The sequence below is a fragment of the Marmota marmota genome, unplaced genomic scaffold (assembly GCF_001458135.2).
Source record: "Marmota marmota marmota unplaced genomic scaffold, marMar, whole genome shotgun sequence".
Lineage (NCBI taxonomy): Eukaryota > Metazoa > Chordata > Mammalia > Rodentia > Sciuridae > Marmota > Marmota marmota.
In genome coordinates, this window is record NW_026000019.1 from 11267186 (window position 1) to 11282717 (window position 15532).

General features: G+C 34.5%; 1 protein-coding gene across 2 annotated transcripts in view; it reads right to left on the minus strand.

The window, feature by feature from the left end:
* The window catches only part of Dhx9 (DExH-box helicase 9), a 38120-nt gene that overhangs the window by 7320 nt on the left and 15268 nt on the right, over nucleotides 1-15532 (minus strand). For both annotated transcript variants that reach the window (XM_015491719.2, XM_015491720.2), the window contains 9 exons: nucleotides 12746-12887; nucleotides 12134-12216; nucleotides 8516-8672; nucleotides 6471-6571; nucleotides 4327-4540; nucleotides 4119-4213; nucleotides 3895-3968; nucleotides 2231-2383; nucleotides 524-684 (listed from right to left, as the gene is read on the minus strand). In XM_015491719.2, coding sequence (XP_015347205.1) covers nucleotides 524-684; nucleotides 2231-2383; nucleotides 3895-3968; nucleotides 4119-4213; nucleotides 4327-4540; nucleotides 6471-6571; nucleotides 8516-8672; nucleotides 12134-12216; nucleotides 12746-12887 — 1180 coding nt within the window. The remainder of the gene's footprint in view (nucleotides 1-523; nucleotides 685-2230; nucleotides 2384-3894; nucleotides 3969-4118; nucleotides 4214-4326; nucleotides 4541-6470; nucleotides 6572-8515; nucleotides 8673-12133; nucleotides 12217-12745; nucleotides 12888-15532) is intronic.

The following is a 15532-nucleotide window of genomic DNA, read 5'->3' on the forward strand; positions in this document are numbered from 1 at the left end:
ACACAATCAGCTGATAATAATTTTGAACAAAGAAAGCAATGAAATCTGGAAGCTTTAAGTTTGCACAAAAGGTGAATGCTTGATTCAAAACTCAAATGCGGAGCCTTCTGACTCCAATACTCAAAAAGAAAACAAATGTTCTAACACATGTACACCATACTAAAAACAAAGTTTAATACAATAAACCTTATTACCACAGCTCTTGTTGACTTTATCTTCATTCTTTAAAAAAAAAATTTTTTTTTTAGGGCTCAGTTGGTAGAGTGCTGGCTTTGAATGCACAAGGCCCTGGGTTCAATCCCCAGCATTCTCCCCCAAACTATTTTTTAGTTGTAGATATGGTACCTTTACTTTATTTACTTATTTTTATGTGGTGCTGAGGATTAAAAACTATCTCACACATGCGAGACAAATGCCCTACCACTGAGCCACAAACCCAGCCCCAGACTTCATCTTCATTCTGTTTCATTCATTAAGTATTATCTGCTAATACTTGTGTGAGCAAGTCTGTATCTACAAGTACCTCTAAGAGTGTGCTCGGCTTCAATCACAGCATCCAAAGGTGGAGGTTCAATTGCCTTGGCCAGGAATTGGCCAATTCCTCCTAGACGCAGAAGTTTTATGCTCAAAGCAATTTCATGCAATGGTGTTCGAAACATCTCTGGTGTCATGTGTGTTTCAAGTCTAAGAGAAAATAAATATAGTAACTATCCTCCTTGTAAACAGAAGTTATTCTACCAAAATTTTTGCAGAGATAATCAGGAATATAAAGCTGCCCCCACCCCCGCTCTTATAGCTTCATAGGTTTTCTCCCCACCCCCAACTGAGGAGTGAAGAAGAATGATATGGCTATACCAAATTCTTTATTATTAATCCCCATGAGAGTTAAAAATAGTTGTATAGCAAGATTTTTTTTTTCTGGAGATGGGGGCAAACATTTTTCTACACAAACCCTAAGTGCACATAATTCTAGTGGCCCCTGGAAAAGATCTTACAAATTAGTCTTTAAATTTCTAATTAGAGTTACTATTATAAATTTACAATGCCAATTCTAAGCAGTTTACATTATTAAGTCTTGTAATCATCCCATCAACTTCTGGGTCAGATGACACAATACCTCCAACTTAACAACTGGACTCAAAGAAGTACCTTAATCTCAGTTTATACAATGGAAACAAAGACTTAATAAGTGTAGAAGTATAGGATACTGCAATGAATTAGTACTGCTGGCAAGACTTAGATCAACTTAAATTAAGTTTACATAAAAATTTACAACATCTCTTTCCTCGCCTTGCTGAGAAATGAGCAAAAATTCCTTACTAAAAGGTAAATTTGTCATTATTAATTTATTATTAATATGTTAAGATTTTAAAGAATAACTATTATTTCTATTTAGTCAAAGGACAATGTAAGTTAAAAAAAAAAAACTAGATGGTCCCCAAATGCCACAGGCACTCATCAGTTCATTCTAATGCTTATCCATATATCTGTAAGGAAAGTTACTTGTATAAAAACAATAAAAATCAAACTGATTTTTCTTCATATCATGTACACTTATGCACCTGGAGAATTTCTTCTTAATGAATAGTTCCCATCCAAAAATGTTTCAAAAAGAAAAGAAAAAAATGAAAGAAAGGGTCTATGTAATATAAATGAAAATGGATAAAGAATTAAGAGTTGGATTTGAGGGGCTGGGGATGTGGCTCAAGTGGTAGCACGCTCGCCTGGCATGCGTGCGGCCCAGGTTCGATCCCCAGCACCACATACAAATAAAGATGTTGTGTCCTCCAATAACTAAAAAATAAATATTGAAAAAAAATCTCTCTCCCTCTCTCTTAAAAAAAAAAAAAAAGAGTTGGATTTGAGTCCTGACTCTCTCCAGTCTTGGTGAAGTCAGCTCAACTCCATAAACTTTGTCTTACCAGAATAATATCCTAAATTTCTCAGGAGCATGAAATGCACTGTGAAACAGTGAATTAATGGTAATAAAACTGAAAATAGAAATACTCTTATAAATACAAAGGTACTTTTAATTTGAAAAGTTAACTATTTCATATCAGTAATTCCAAAATGACAAAGTTATTGTTTTATCAAATAAGCTGTCATTAATTTCTTCTTTTCATTCTTACCACAATTTAATTTTCTAAGCTAAGCATCCTTCAATTCTTGACTGTAGGCATGTATATATCAAGTTGATGGAAACAAAAAGTACTTGTTAATCTTGTCTTACCTCTCAAATCTAGCTCGGCTACAGAGGTGAAAACAGAATCCAGGCCGTACTCGTCCAGCTCGGCCTTTCCGCTGCTCAAGATTTGTTTTGGATGCCCATACTGTAGCATAGTTGGTCATGTTATTATGAGCAGTGAACAGTTTCACTTTTTGCCTAAATAGGAAAGATTGGTTTACTCGAAGACCCACAAATATTCCTAAAAAGAATAGCCATTAAATAGTAGATGCTTTCCAAATAGTGATGCCTACTACTAGTAAATATCTATTTCTGATAGCACAAATAAGATGCAGGAATTTGAACTATACTCGCCTAGTTGTCAATCTACTAAAAAGCAATTTAATACAAATGAAACATTTATCACCTGGATTGCCATGGAAAACTTACATTATCAAAAATGAGTATGAGACTACCTACTTACAAGGTTTTTATAGACATAAGTGAAGCTAGCTTGGTGGTACCTTTCTGTAATCGAAGTCTCAGGTGGCTGAAGCTGGAGGATGTCAAGTTCAAAGACAGCCTTGACAATCACTGAGAAGCCGTCTTAAAAAGAACTCCCAGCTGTAGCTCAAAAGTAAAGTGACCCTGGGTTCAATCCGCCCACCCCCATAAAGATTTACATACATAAATTTAAAGCATGAAAATAAAATACTACACATGCACATAAGAGAAAATTATCCAAGTTATCTCTATTCCAGTGTTAAATCCAACTTTTAGGGTTTCTATGATCTAAAGTTTATAAGCTGAGACAAAGCATATGGAACATCTCATACCCTACCTCATCAAATGGTGCCTATACAGTATATGTGAATCCCTAAGTAATCTCATTTACACCTACAGGTAGTCAATAACTACAGGACTGGGATTAGGAAAAAAAAGCTATTCACCATTCTGTAAAATGCTCATTGGCAAATCACTTTTTTTTTTTTTGGCACCAGGGATTGAAATCAAGGACACTTGAACCACTGAGCCACATCCCCTGCCCTATTTTGTATGTATTCAGAGACAGGGTCTCAAGGAGTCGCTTACTGCCTCACCACTGCAGAGGATGGCTTTGAATTTGAAATTCTCCTGTCTCAGCCTCCCAAGCTAGGATTACAGGCGTGTACCACTATGCCTGGACAATTCATTACTAATAGCCATGACAGACTGGTGGACTCTATACAGAAGGAACACAAGGTTAGCCAGTAGAGCACTAAGTCTGGAGCCTTGGGCATACAGGCCAGCACTCTACCACTGAGCTATGTCACCGGATGCTTTGATTTTTGAGTCAACTTGCTTAGTTTCTAAGGCTGGTGGTGAATTTATGATCTCCCTGCTAGACAGGCTCCTATGTACCTGGGATTATAGTCATGTGCTATCACACCAGCAGAAATCCTTTAATTCTTAAAAGGAGTGGGAGCATACTTAGTTAGAGCATTTGTTACGTGCTAAATGTTGGTTACCTTACATACCAAGCAGCTTTGATCAATGGGAGGGGGGGGAGCAGTGGGATGCACTTTCAAGTTTTAATGAAAGGCTTTCTAACTTTCTGGCATAAATGATTTGCGATTACCTCTAAACAGCATACACAGATGCCTAAAAATTTTCAAAGTACAAAAATACAGGTGTGTTGAAATATAAGGTGTTTTTGATTCTATACACAAATAGGTTTTTGGGAAACTTACTTGCAGGAATCAATGACATAAACAACATCATTTATAGTAATGCTTGTCTCAGCAATATTTGTGGACAAAATGACCTGCAAAAGATTCAAAAAGTATACTTATAGAAAACAGACATATCTGAAGTAATCATATATGCTTACATAGCAAGCAAATGTCATAGTCTTTTAAAAACATTTATACAATATTTATACCCTTCAATCCCATTAATAATGTTGACTGTTTACCTTGGTTACACCAACTGGTACAGGATCAAATACTTTGCGCTGTTCCTCTCGAGGTATCTGAGAATGCAGAGGTAGAATTTGATACCTATGTGTTCCTATAATAATACAGAAACATTGAGGACTATTAATGGGAGCTGGTTCGAAACTTCATTATGGCCTAAGGTATATTTTCTTTCTCATATATGTGAGAAATTCACAAGATTCATACCAAAATGTGGATTCATTTCCAAATGCTTTTGCATAGTATAAATCAAATTCCAGCCAGGTAAAAAAACCAAAACAGCTCCAGGAACATTGAGGGTTTCAATGTACTTAAGCAGAGCTTCAATGAGTTCAAAAGGAGTTTCCTTTTCATTCAACTGAGACATGCTCATTTTTGTTTCTGGACCATATTCATCTCCACAGATCAGGTTGCAATTTGCCTGAAAAAACAAAGGGGTGACACATTTTTTATTCTTTCAGTATTACAGCTCATGAAATAAATCATGTAGATTTGTTCTTTAGGTTTGAATAATACCTAAAGTTATTACTATTATTCCTAAATGACTATAGCTATACCACTAGCATTACAAATTTACTTTCCATACATATAGAAAATATATCAATACACTAAATTTTCCTGAGGACACCAAATTAATGTACCAACGTTTATATGATTTCAAAAGCTATCTTGTAGCAAGTAAATTTCTTTCCTATGCCAATTAACCCTAGTTTACGTTCCTTATTGTCTTACAAACTAGTATGATGATGATGTGATCTTTAATTCACTTCATCTGTTTTAAAATATAATGATTATGGGCTAGGGTTGTAGCTCAGTGGTAGAGGGCTCACATAGCACATGTGAGGTGGTGGGTTCAATCCTTAGCACAAGAAAATAAAAAAGGTATTTTAAAAAGTTAAAAAAACCCACCATTATTTGTCTTTTCTAAAATATGTGCCTTAAAAAAAATCACTGATAAGGACTGGGGCTGTGGCTCAGTGGTAGAGCACTTGCCTAGCTTGTGTGATTTTTCAGCACTACATATGAATAAACAAAGTGAAAAATCCACTGGCAAAAAAAAAAATCATTGATAAACAAAGACCTCAAAAATGAGAAAAAAGTTATTATAATTGGTCTTTTTCTCCTGCTATTTTCTAATTTGTTGCCTTCTGTTTTAGGAACTAACAGGAACCATTTCCTTAGAAATATGCCGTTATTTGTTAAAAATTATCTTCCTTCCAATTTCACCAATTTATTCCCTCATCTCTAACATCCAATTTTGGTATTTGAATGTGAGGGGGAAAGTCCTTTGCAAAAAATTATCTTTTGCTGTCAAGTTAAAAAACATGACATGTTTTACCTAAAAAGAAGATACAGGGCCGGGATTGTGGCTCAGCAGTAGAGCACTTGCCTAGCACATTGTGAGACCCTGGGTTCAAAACTCAGCACCACATAAAAACAAATAAGTAAAATAAAGATATTCTGTCCAACTACAACTAAAAAATAAATATTAATAAAGAAAATAAAAAAAAAATGCAGACTCTGTCCTTAGAAGTCCTACAGGTTCTTTTTGATGTGATAGGGAGGAGGAACCTGTGAAACTTCAATCAGGCCATAAGGACTGAAATTACCTGTAAAAATTTCTTTTTTCTCCAGTTACTAGTAAAGGAGTTGAAAACTATGAAGCTACCATCTTTGTCCTTATGTATGCCCTTACCTTCTCAGAAGCTCCTCTCATCCCAGATCTTTTATCAGATTCTTTTAGGGATGGAACTTTTGAAAATAAAGACTTTTCTTCCTTTATCTTCAAAGTCAGCTTTGAATAAAACCTATTTTCCTGCCAATTTGATTCTCAATATTTCTGACACAGCAAGTATTGTGATGTTAAATTCTATTTAATTTGCATATAAAAATATGAATTTTTAATCTTTTGTTTGTCCACTTCTGAAACACAAAGAAAATGTCTCCTTTCCTGTTCCTTCCCAGGAAATTATTATTACACCCACTATAGCACTCCCTTCACCTGGTAAAATCATTGCCTCTTTAATCTGTGACCACAGCTGCCAGGAATCAGGATTAGTAGATCTGTGGTGGGGCACAAATTCTGTCTTTCTACCAGTTTCCCAGATGTTCTCCTGCACTTGGAGCAATAACACCTTAAAAAACAAGTTGTTTTTAACCATGTATGGTTTTAAAAATTTTTTTTTTTGGTTGACACGGATGCAAGAGATTATTTAACTGATGGCAGAAAGGAGCTTATAACTCTACCTACAAATAATCTAGAGATAGATAATCTAACATATTTTTAATAAAATTAACTGCTTTTCTACATTGTTTACCCACACTGAAAATTCTGCATGAAATCCACTTACATCATCATCCTCACCACCATCATCCTCCTTGTCCTTTTTTTTCTTGTCCTTTGGTGGAGGAACAAACTGGGTCATCTGAATACAATCTTCCAGAAAATATTCTACAAGGAATATTTTAGTGTTAAATCCAGTTAGTTATGTACATGTGATCTATCAACTTTGAGAATGTAGTAGTGTTATATTCATTTGTTAATTCATAGCTGAAGGTTCCTTAATACCCTTCAATGTGACTCTTCACAATTTCCAACATGTTCTAATAATAATTATCTTCTATTTTAATAGAACTTAGTGGTCTCCTCTCTCAGATCCTCAAGAACATGTACTATGCAAGCTCTCAAAAAGCCAGAGGTTGTTTGTGTGCCAAGCATTCAACCAAACATTTACGGAATGCCCACTATACACATGCATTGTATACCTGTCCTGGTATGACAGAAATAACCTCAATACAGTAACACACCATAATCCATTAGTCCTCCACCAAATGAATATGTACATTAGGCTCTTTTTAGCTGTTCCAATATAAAGATTGGAATATCTATCAATTCCACCTAAGAGAGTCTGATGGGCCCAGAGTCATCTCCTTCTCTCCACCCCTAGGTGGAGCACAAAGTGTGCTACTCATCACAGTATCAAGAATACTTAGTATACTTAAAAACTTAGTAAACAATGTTTACCCCCAATTTTCATACCCCATATACATTTTACATTGGATTTTATCCATTACTATATCATTTATTTTTCTGCTCAAACAGTTCCATACTACTATATTTATTTTTCTGCTCAAACAGAACTATAATTCTGGCCAACTATAGTTCTTTCAGGTTTGCTACTGTGTCCCTTTATTCAATTATTGTGGTCTTTTTATAAAAAACTTCCTTATTTCATGATACAAGATGTTTCAGGTTCATATTATACATTTCTTACCTTGGCCCTAGGATTCATCATTTCTCTAGGGATACCTGGTTTCTTTAATTTGAGAATGGCATTTGAAAAAGATTAACCTGCTGTACATATTCTTTGTTACCAAGTTGTCATTGCTTCTATGCCCAGAGACATGGCAGTATCTAAGTATACTAACTGCACATAAAGAAATACAATCACATTTATACCTATTCATTTCTACCTATATTTAGCTAAATGTGAATCACGCTGATGCCTCTAATTGTATTCCAATACCACATGGCTCATTCTAGCCCGCACCCTTACTCACCTGTAACTTTTTCAACCAAAGAGTAAAAAAACCTGGCACCACCACTTCTATTCATTTGCTTGGTTTCCGTACACAAACACAGCAGTTTTAGAGTTCATAACCCAAACTTTTGTGAAATACAACTATCGTAAATTTTATTTCAGAGCTACACCTATTTTTCAATTTACAAAATTTGGTACCCAGGCTACATCAATTCATACCTACATTATTAATCTATTTTCATGTCTTCAATTAGACTGTGTTATAAACTCATTTTAAGAAATCTAAATGACTGTCCTAGAAAATGGTGGTGATAAAAATCTCTAAAAAACTCGTTATCAAAAATATTGTGTGTGGGCTGGGGGTGTGGCTCAAGAGGTAGTATGTTTGCCTGGCATGCGCGGGGCGCTGGCTTCGATCTTCAACACCACATAAAAATTTTAAAAAGAAAAAATAAAGATATTGTGTCCACCTAAAAAATAAATATTAAAAATACTGTGACATACTTCATTTCAAAATCTCTCTCTCCAACTCTTGAAGACATTCTCAATGTGACCTAGACTGCTTAAATGTTGAATAAGTGTTCACAGAAATAATTACCTACTATATTTCTGATTTATACTTACCATATAGCATTCCTCACCAAGACCTGGGTGAATATCTAAAATTTATGGTAGATCTTAACAATGTACGCATATAAACAGAATCAAGAACGCTTTGGTGCATCTAATATTCTAATTTTGCCTATATCCTAAATGACCTGTAAAAGTATTATTCTAATGTCTAGGATTTTAAAATTTTTGAGCCTTCTGGGCAAAATATGCTCACCTTCCTACCTAGTTTCCATAAAATTTACCTTGAACTGGATAAGTCCTCCCATAAACTTCAATTATGGGGCAGTTGAAGAAATATTCACAGAACATGCTGGTATCAATAGTAGCAGACATAAGAACTATGCGAACTTCAGGATAAGCCAAAACCACATCACGCAGTACTACCAAGAGGAAGTCAGTCTATTAAAATACAAATAAAACAGGAAATCATTTAAGACATTTGGTCCATGAGATAACATACACCTAAAAGACTTCTTATGTTTTAAACACACAAGATATTAACGAAATTCAGTTTATCAGGAGGCTGGCAAAAATGCAAAAAGAAAATGTTACAGTGAGCTAGAGTACCAATTTTAAGAAACTTTAAAGCCTAAAAGATGTCGGGACTAGAAATGAGTGCCTCGTGCCCTAGTGTGGTGGGGCACACAACCATAATCCCAGCAATTCAGAATCCTAAGGCATTAGGATTTATTGGAGGTGTGAGACATTGTCTCAAAAAGGGGGTGGGGGGAGTGTTATTTTGCTTTCCATAATATTTTTCTTATTCCTCAACTAAAGAATTAACCTAAAAATTTAGTGAAATTTAAATTAGCAAGCATTCAACTTTGGGAACAAAGGAAAAGTCCTCATAAGGCCAAAGTCTCAGTTGCAAAGGTCACATTTCTTTATTTAAAACCACCACCAAACCGCAGAAACATAAATCAACCCACCAACATAATATTTTGACAACATTTTCATCTGGCTGCATAGTTGTAAATCTTCCTACCTTCTCCAACCATCAGCTATTCTGAATCTTAATCCTTTCTGCGTGTGTACTAAAAATATACACATACATACTTTTTTTGAGAAGATCTCGCTATGTAATCCAGGCATGCTTCAATCTGATAATTCGCTTATCTCAGCCTCCCCAAAAGCAGAGATCACAGTTATGCACCATTACATCAAGTTTACCCTTGTTTGCATTTTACTTTAACTTCATGCATATTTTGTATCTTTTGGCATCTTTTTTTTGCCTTACTACAGCACTGCTAAGAGTGACCAATACTTGCTGCTATAGTCACTCTGAGGAGTATATTAATGCAAGTGAATTTGTGTTACTAATATCCAAGTTTCTTGCAGTCTCGTGTCTGTTGTGTATATCCAAGTTTCTATGGGTAACTGTGCATAGAGAAATGCTGGGCTCTGTTATGTAAATATTGAATTTACAAAAGATAAAGCTAAATTATGTCCTTTGGTGGCATTTAAATATCTCCCACAAGCCATAAGAAAGAAATTCTGCTAATCCACATGATCTCCAACACTTGAAATGATCACCCAAATTTCATTACTCAAATGTAGTGCCTTATCATAGAACTGATCTGTACTATCCCATTTCCCAAAGAGACTAACAACTCAACTTGGCACATGTATTAGTAAAATATTTCTTCTTCTATCAAATGCCTGTTTATATCTTTTTTTTGCAAGGGCTCTACCACTGAGCAACACAACCCCAGTCCATTTCTTTTCATTTTTAATTTAGTGTGTCTCAAAGATGCCCAGGCTGTCTTAATGAATTATTTTAAAAAATGGAACTGTAAGAATTTAATATGTCTATACCACCCGTGCAGAATCGTCTAGCTTTACATTATCTTTTGAATAAACAATAATCTTTATTTTAATATAGACCCATATTACATTCTTCAAGGTTTGTGACTGTTGCTTTCTTCAATCATTCAAAGTCTAGAACTATGGTGCTTGGAATAGTAACCATTGTTCATATGACCAATCCCATAAAATGTGGCTAACCTGAATTGAGATATGTTCTAAATATAAAACATACACCAGATTTTTGAAGGATTCATGGGGGGAAATTAAAACATTAATCTATTCTAAAAACTTGCTTTATGTTTAAAATATTTGACAAACTGGATTAAATGTTAAAATTATTTTTACTATTTCCTTTATACTTTCCAAAATATATTAAAAGCAAACTAAAATTACTCATGAAGTTCATATTGTATTTCTATTACGTAGTGGTATCTAAAAATGTTTATGTTTTTGAACTGAGAATTTTCAAACTGTACAGTCATTTAAGTCAAGTCCTCAATCTCCCTGGAATTGATTTCTGTAATCTTTTTATGAAGCAGGGTTCCAATTTTATTTACTTCCTCATGGATGATCCACTAGTTTTCAGTACCATTTATTGAATAATCCATTCTTTTCCCCACTGATCTGACAGCTTTAAACCAAAACTCAGAGAACAACACAACACAATTTTCTTTCAACTCCGTAGTATGTCTATTAACTCATGTACCACACTGAAATATTGTGGATTCAGAAAAAATCCTGGTGTCACCAAGGAAAGAAACTCCATTTTGTTATTCTTTAAAAAGGGCCAGTTGTTTTCAGCAATAAATTGTCCTCCGAAGTACTTATAACCAGTTTATTAAGTTCTGTGGAGAATCCTGCTGGAATTTTGACTGGTTTTGAGAGAACTTGATAATTGATCTCAAGTCTTTCTACATATGTTCTGTTCTTTTTTAAACATTTTATAACAACTCTCAAAAGTTTTCCTATAGAGAGCTTACATGTCTTTTTGCAGGGGTTTAATATCAAGTACTTCATTCAAATCATTACCATGGTAATATTGACATCTTTTAGATGTTTCCTGTTTGCTTAAAAATACAAAGAATGCAAATTTTATATCTATATACCTAGACTAACGTTTTATCCAATCACCTTGTTTTAAGTAATATCAGGATGGTGACAATTTGAATAAATAAACCACACACTGAAATCTTGCAGACTTTCTTCATATAGTGTCAATCTTTTAATTCATAAAATGGTATACTGTCAACTTCATATGCATTTCATTAAGGTCCAGAAGAGGCAAGGGCAGAAAATCTGTAGTTTCTACTTAATTCTGGCATGGCTATCATTAATATCTAAAAAGACCAGATCTATATAAACATCCCAAATGATTAATTACTGTGAAATTAAAAATAATGGCCAGGTGCAGCGGCATATGCCTTTAATCCTAGCGGCTCATGAGGATGGGGCAGGAGACTGCTAGTTAACAGCCAGCCACAGCAATGGTGAGGTACTAACCAACTTAGTCAAAGCCTGTCTCTACAAATAAAATACAAAACAGGGCTGGGGATGTGGCTCAGTGTTACCCTGAGTTCAACCCCTGGTACCAAAAAGAAAAACAAAGAGGTTGAGCACATAGTGGAGTGGTAAAGTGCTTGTCTTGCATGCACAAGGCCCTTGGGTTTAATCTCCAGTCCCCTCCCCCCACAAAAGCAACATATAAATTTCTAGTGAAAACTAATAATAAAATTCCATTACCTATTAAGTCATAAAATCATTAGCTTAGGTGTTAAATTATGCCAGTTTTTAGATATCACTTTATATATACTTATTTCAAAATACTTATAATATTCAAAATACTTTCAATAACTGCTAACAGCAACAAAAGAAAAAAGCTAGAACGGACTTGCTAAAAAGATCATCTTAGTTTTTAAAGTTCACAGGTATACATAGTAGCTAAATGATATAAGCAGCATGAAAAGAGAAAATAAAAGCAAGGCATTCTATTTTGACTTCTCTGCATTTAGACAAATTAGCTTTAGCATCCTTTTGGTACCTCACAATTTACTTACATTGATGTCTCGTTCATGTATTTCATCTACAATTACATGACTGATTCCTCTAATGCCTGCTTCTAATTTTCTGAGAAGCACTCCTTGAAAAAAAAAAAGAGAGCAACAATCACAGATGTGGTTCTATATTAGAGAAAAGTAGTAAAGTACTGAATCAAGTAAGCATATTTCATGACAACTATACTTTAATATTCTGCTTATTATATATTTAGCATAATAAAAAGGAGGTAGTATATGTTGAAATATATTTTTCATAGACTTATTTAATCTTCTCTGTTATAATAAGCAGCAGATATAATAAAGAAAAAATGCTGAATTTTATTTTCGAAGAATTGTGAGACTGGCTCATTATTTCGAGTCTAATTTTTTGGTTATTCAAATTATTGTTGACAAACATGTCAATACAAATGCCAAACAAGAAATCAAAACACATTGGGGGTGGGGATGTAGCTCAAGAGGTAGTGTGTTCGCCTGGCATGCGCAGGGCGCTGGGTTCGATCCTCAGCAACACATTAAAAAAATAAAAATGCTGTGTCCACACGAAAACTAAAAATAAATATTAAAAAAATTCTCTCTAAAAAAGAAAGAAAGAAATCAAAACACATGACTCACCCACAGTACAAAACATTATACTGGCATGAGGACGGGGAAGTATAGACTCAAATCGAACACTATAGCCACAGCTTTTTCCGGGTTCTTCTCCTCTCTCATATGCAACTCGCTCTGCCACAGAAACTGCACTAATTCTCCTGGGCTGAGACAGACAGAAAAAAAAAAATTAAAACCACAGAATTGATTACACTTATAAAAGTTTTTAAATTATCTTAGTAAAACTGTCTACTTAATAACTGAAACATAAAGCAGTAATGATATCTTCCTACACTCCCCAATTATTTTAAAATATTATGAAAGAATATAGTACCATTTAATTCCATAGCAGAGTTATTTTATATAGAATAATTTTGTAATTTGCTTTTTTTTGCACTAATGTAGATGGGACATATGAACGCTCTAACAATGAGCTAAGCATCTCACTAAAATTGTCCAGGCTGGCCTCAAACTTGCAATCCTCCTGCTTCAGTCTTCTGAGAAGCTGGAATTTACAGGTGTGTGCTACCTTGCTAGACACATTTGTTAACCATCTACAAAAAAATCCCATCAGACAAAAAGGTGGAATAATTCAGTGTATCTTCCACCTCTTGACTCAATATCATCCTATGAACAGAATAAAAACAAGCATTCAATGGATAAGTGAAACTGGTTTTCATGAATCAAATATAAAACAAAATTTGATCCACCACTGTACCATGTAGTTCATTGTTATACATTTGTCATAGACATACGCAGATAAAGTTTGATATTTGCATTTTACAAATAAAATCACTGAAAATGTCCAAATTGTTTGGGAAGGGACACAAATTAGTAAGCAAATAATAAGATGAAAGGCAATAAAAAATTCATTTTTGTTTGAACAACCCAGTTGTGATATACCATGCAGGCACTGAAAATAATCCTTGTCATTTGGGTAGCAAACAACCTTTAAAAAGATTTGTCTTTAGCTCATTGGTTATATTCTGTTTTTCCCTATGACTGGACTGACTAAAAACAGGGTAGTAGTGGGGAGAACAGAGCAAAGGTAAGTGTTCCTCTTTAAAATGGTAACCTCTAGGGGCTGGTGCTATAGCTCAGTGACAGAGTGCTTGCCTAGCATGCTCGAGGCACTGGGTTCCATCCTCAGCACCACATAAAAATAAACAAATAAAATAAAATCATTATGTCCACCTACAACTACAATAAGAAGAAGAATGAGAAGAAGAAAAAGAAGAAATAATAAGACTTGGGAAGGATTAAGACCCTGCAATGTTTTATTGCATCAGGATCCTGGGCAGTTGAAACTTTCACCATGAGGCAAAAGATTCGCAGCCAGTCTTGATTTGATTAACGAAATCAAAGAACATTTTGAGACAAAAAGGTTGTTGGGATTCTTTCTCTAAAAACAAACCTACAAGTGAGTATTCATTATTAGAAATGTTTAGGACAAAGAATATTTTAGATTTTGGAGTGTATACATACATAATCAGAAAATTAAGAAATGGAATTTGATACTTTCATGTATATTTCATAGACCTTAAACATAATGACTGAGGATGATTTTATGCAATAAAATGCAATAACTGCATTTTGAATGTGGTCTGTTAGAAAATGGAACTGATTTTTCTAGTATGAGTAGTCATAATGATGCTACAAGTGTTTCATATTTTGGAGCATATAAAATTTCCTAGAGAAACTTAACGTGCAATTTTTATTATTTTTTAATTATTTTATTTCAAGATTTATTTGTAAGCTTCCACTGGTTAAGAATCCCTAACAAGTCTGAACCTGACTGAGGAGCAGTATCTGGCGATTTGCATGCCCTCCATCCAAGTCTCAGAAGTACAAGGTTAGAGCTGATCTGAGGCACTGGGATAACTTGTCAGCACTGATTATTGAAAGTACAGTATTATAATACAACTATTAAAAGGAAGACTCCTGAAGATAGGCATTTTGTTTTGAGTTCTAGTTTATTCTGTGTTAACCTTGGGTCTATTAAATTATTCTGGGTCTTAATTTATTTAGTAAGAAATATTAAATAAAAGCTACCTATACCTTAAGGACATTTTGAACTCCAAATGAAGTTTTTAAAAACTCAACTATTTAGAATAGATTCTAGAATACAGTAAAAGTTTCAGTAAAAGTTCACCATTACCTGGTTTACTGTCTTGCCTGTTCTTGCTCAGAAGTTTTTACTCAATCATAAAATGATAAAATTGATAAGGCTATTATTTGCTATGAGCCAATTTTCTCCTTAGAATGAACTCTTCACTCCTGTTTGATCCCAGGACTAAAACCTCCCTTTAGCATGGGATCCATTTTAACTTACCACATAAAATACTGGAGATTGGAAAAACATCTAAGGTCTTTTTTTGGTTTTGTGTTTGTTTAAAAATTTTTTTTACTTTTATTTATTTATTTATCTTTTTATGTATTTTTGTGTGGTGCTGAGGATTGAACCCAGGGCCTTGCACATGCGAGGCGAGCGCTCTACTGCTGAGCCATAACCCCAACTCCATTGTTTAATTTTAAAGGGCACAAGCTGGACACTTGCCTGTAATCCAGTGGCTGAGGCAGGGAAGATCACAAATTCAAGGTTGGCCTTAGCAATTTAGTGAGACCTTGTCTCAAAAAAGCGCTTGGGTGCAAGCTCAGAGAGAACCCTGGATTCAAGCATTAGTACCCCAATAATTTAATAAAAAACTAAAACTGGAAAACAAACAAAATACAACTGCCAGGTGTAATGGCCCACACCTATAATCCCATTGGCTGGGGAGGCTGAGGCAGGAGTCCTTAGCAACTTAACCC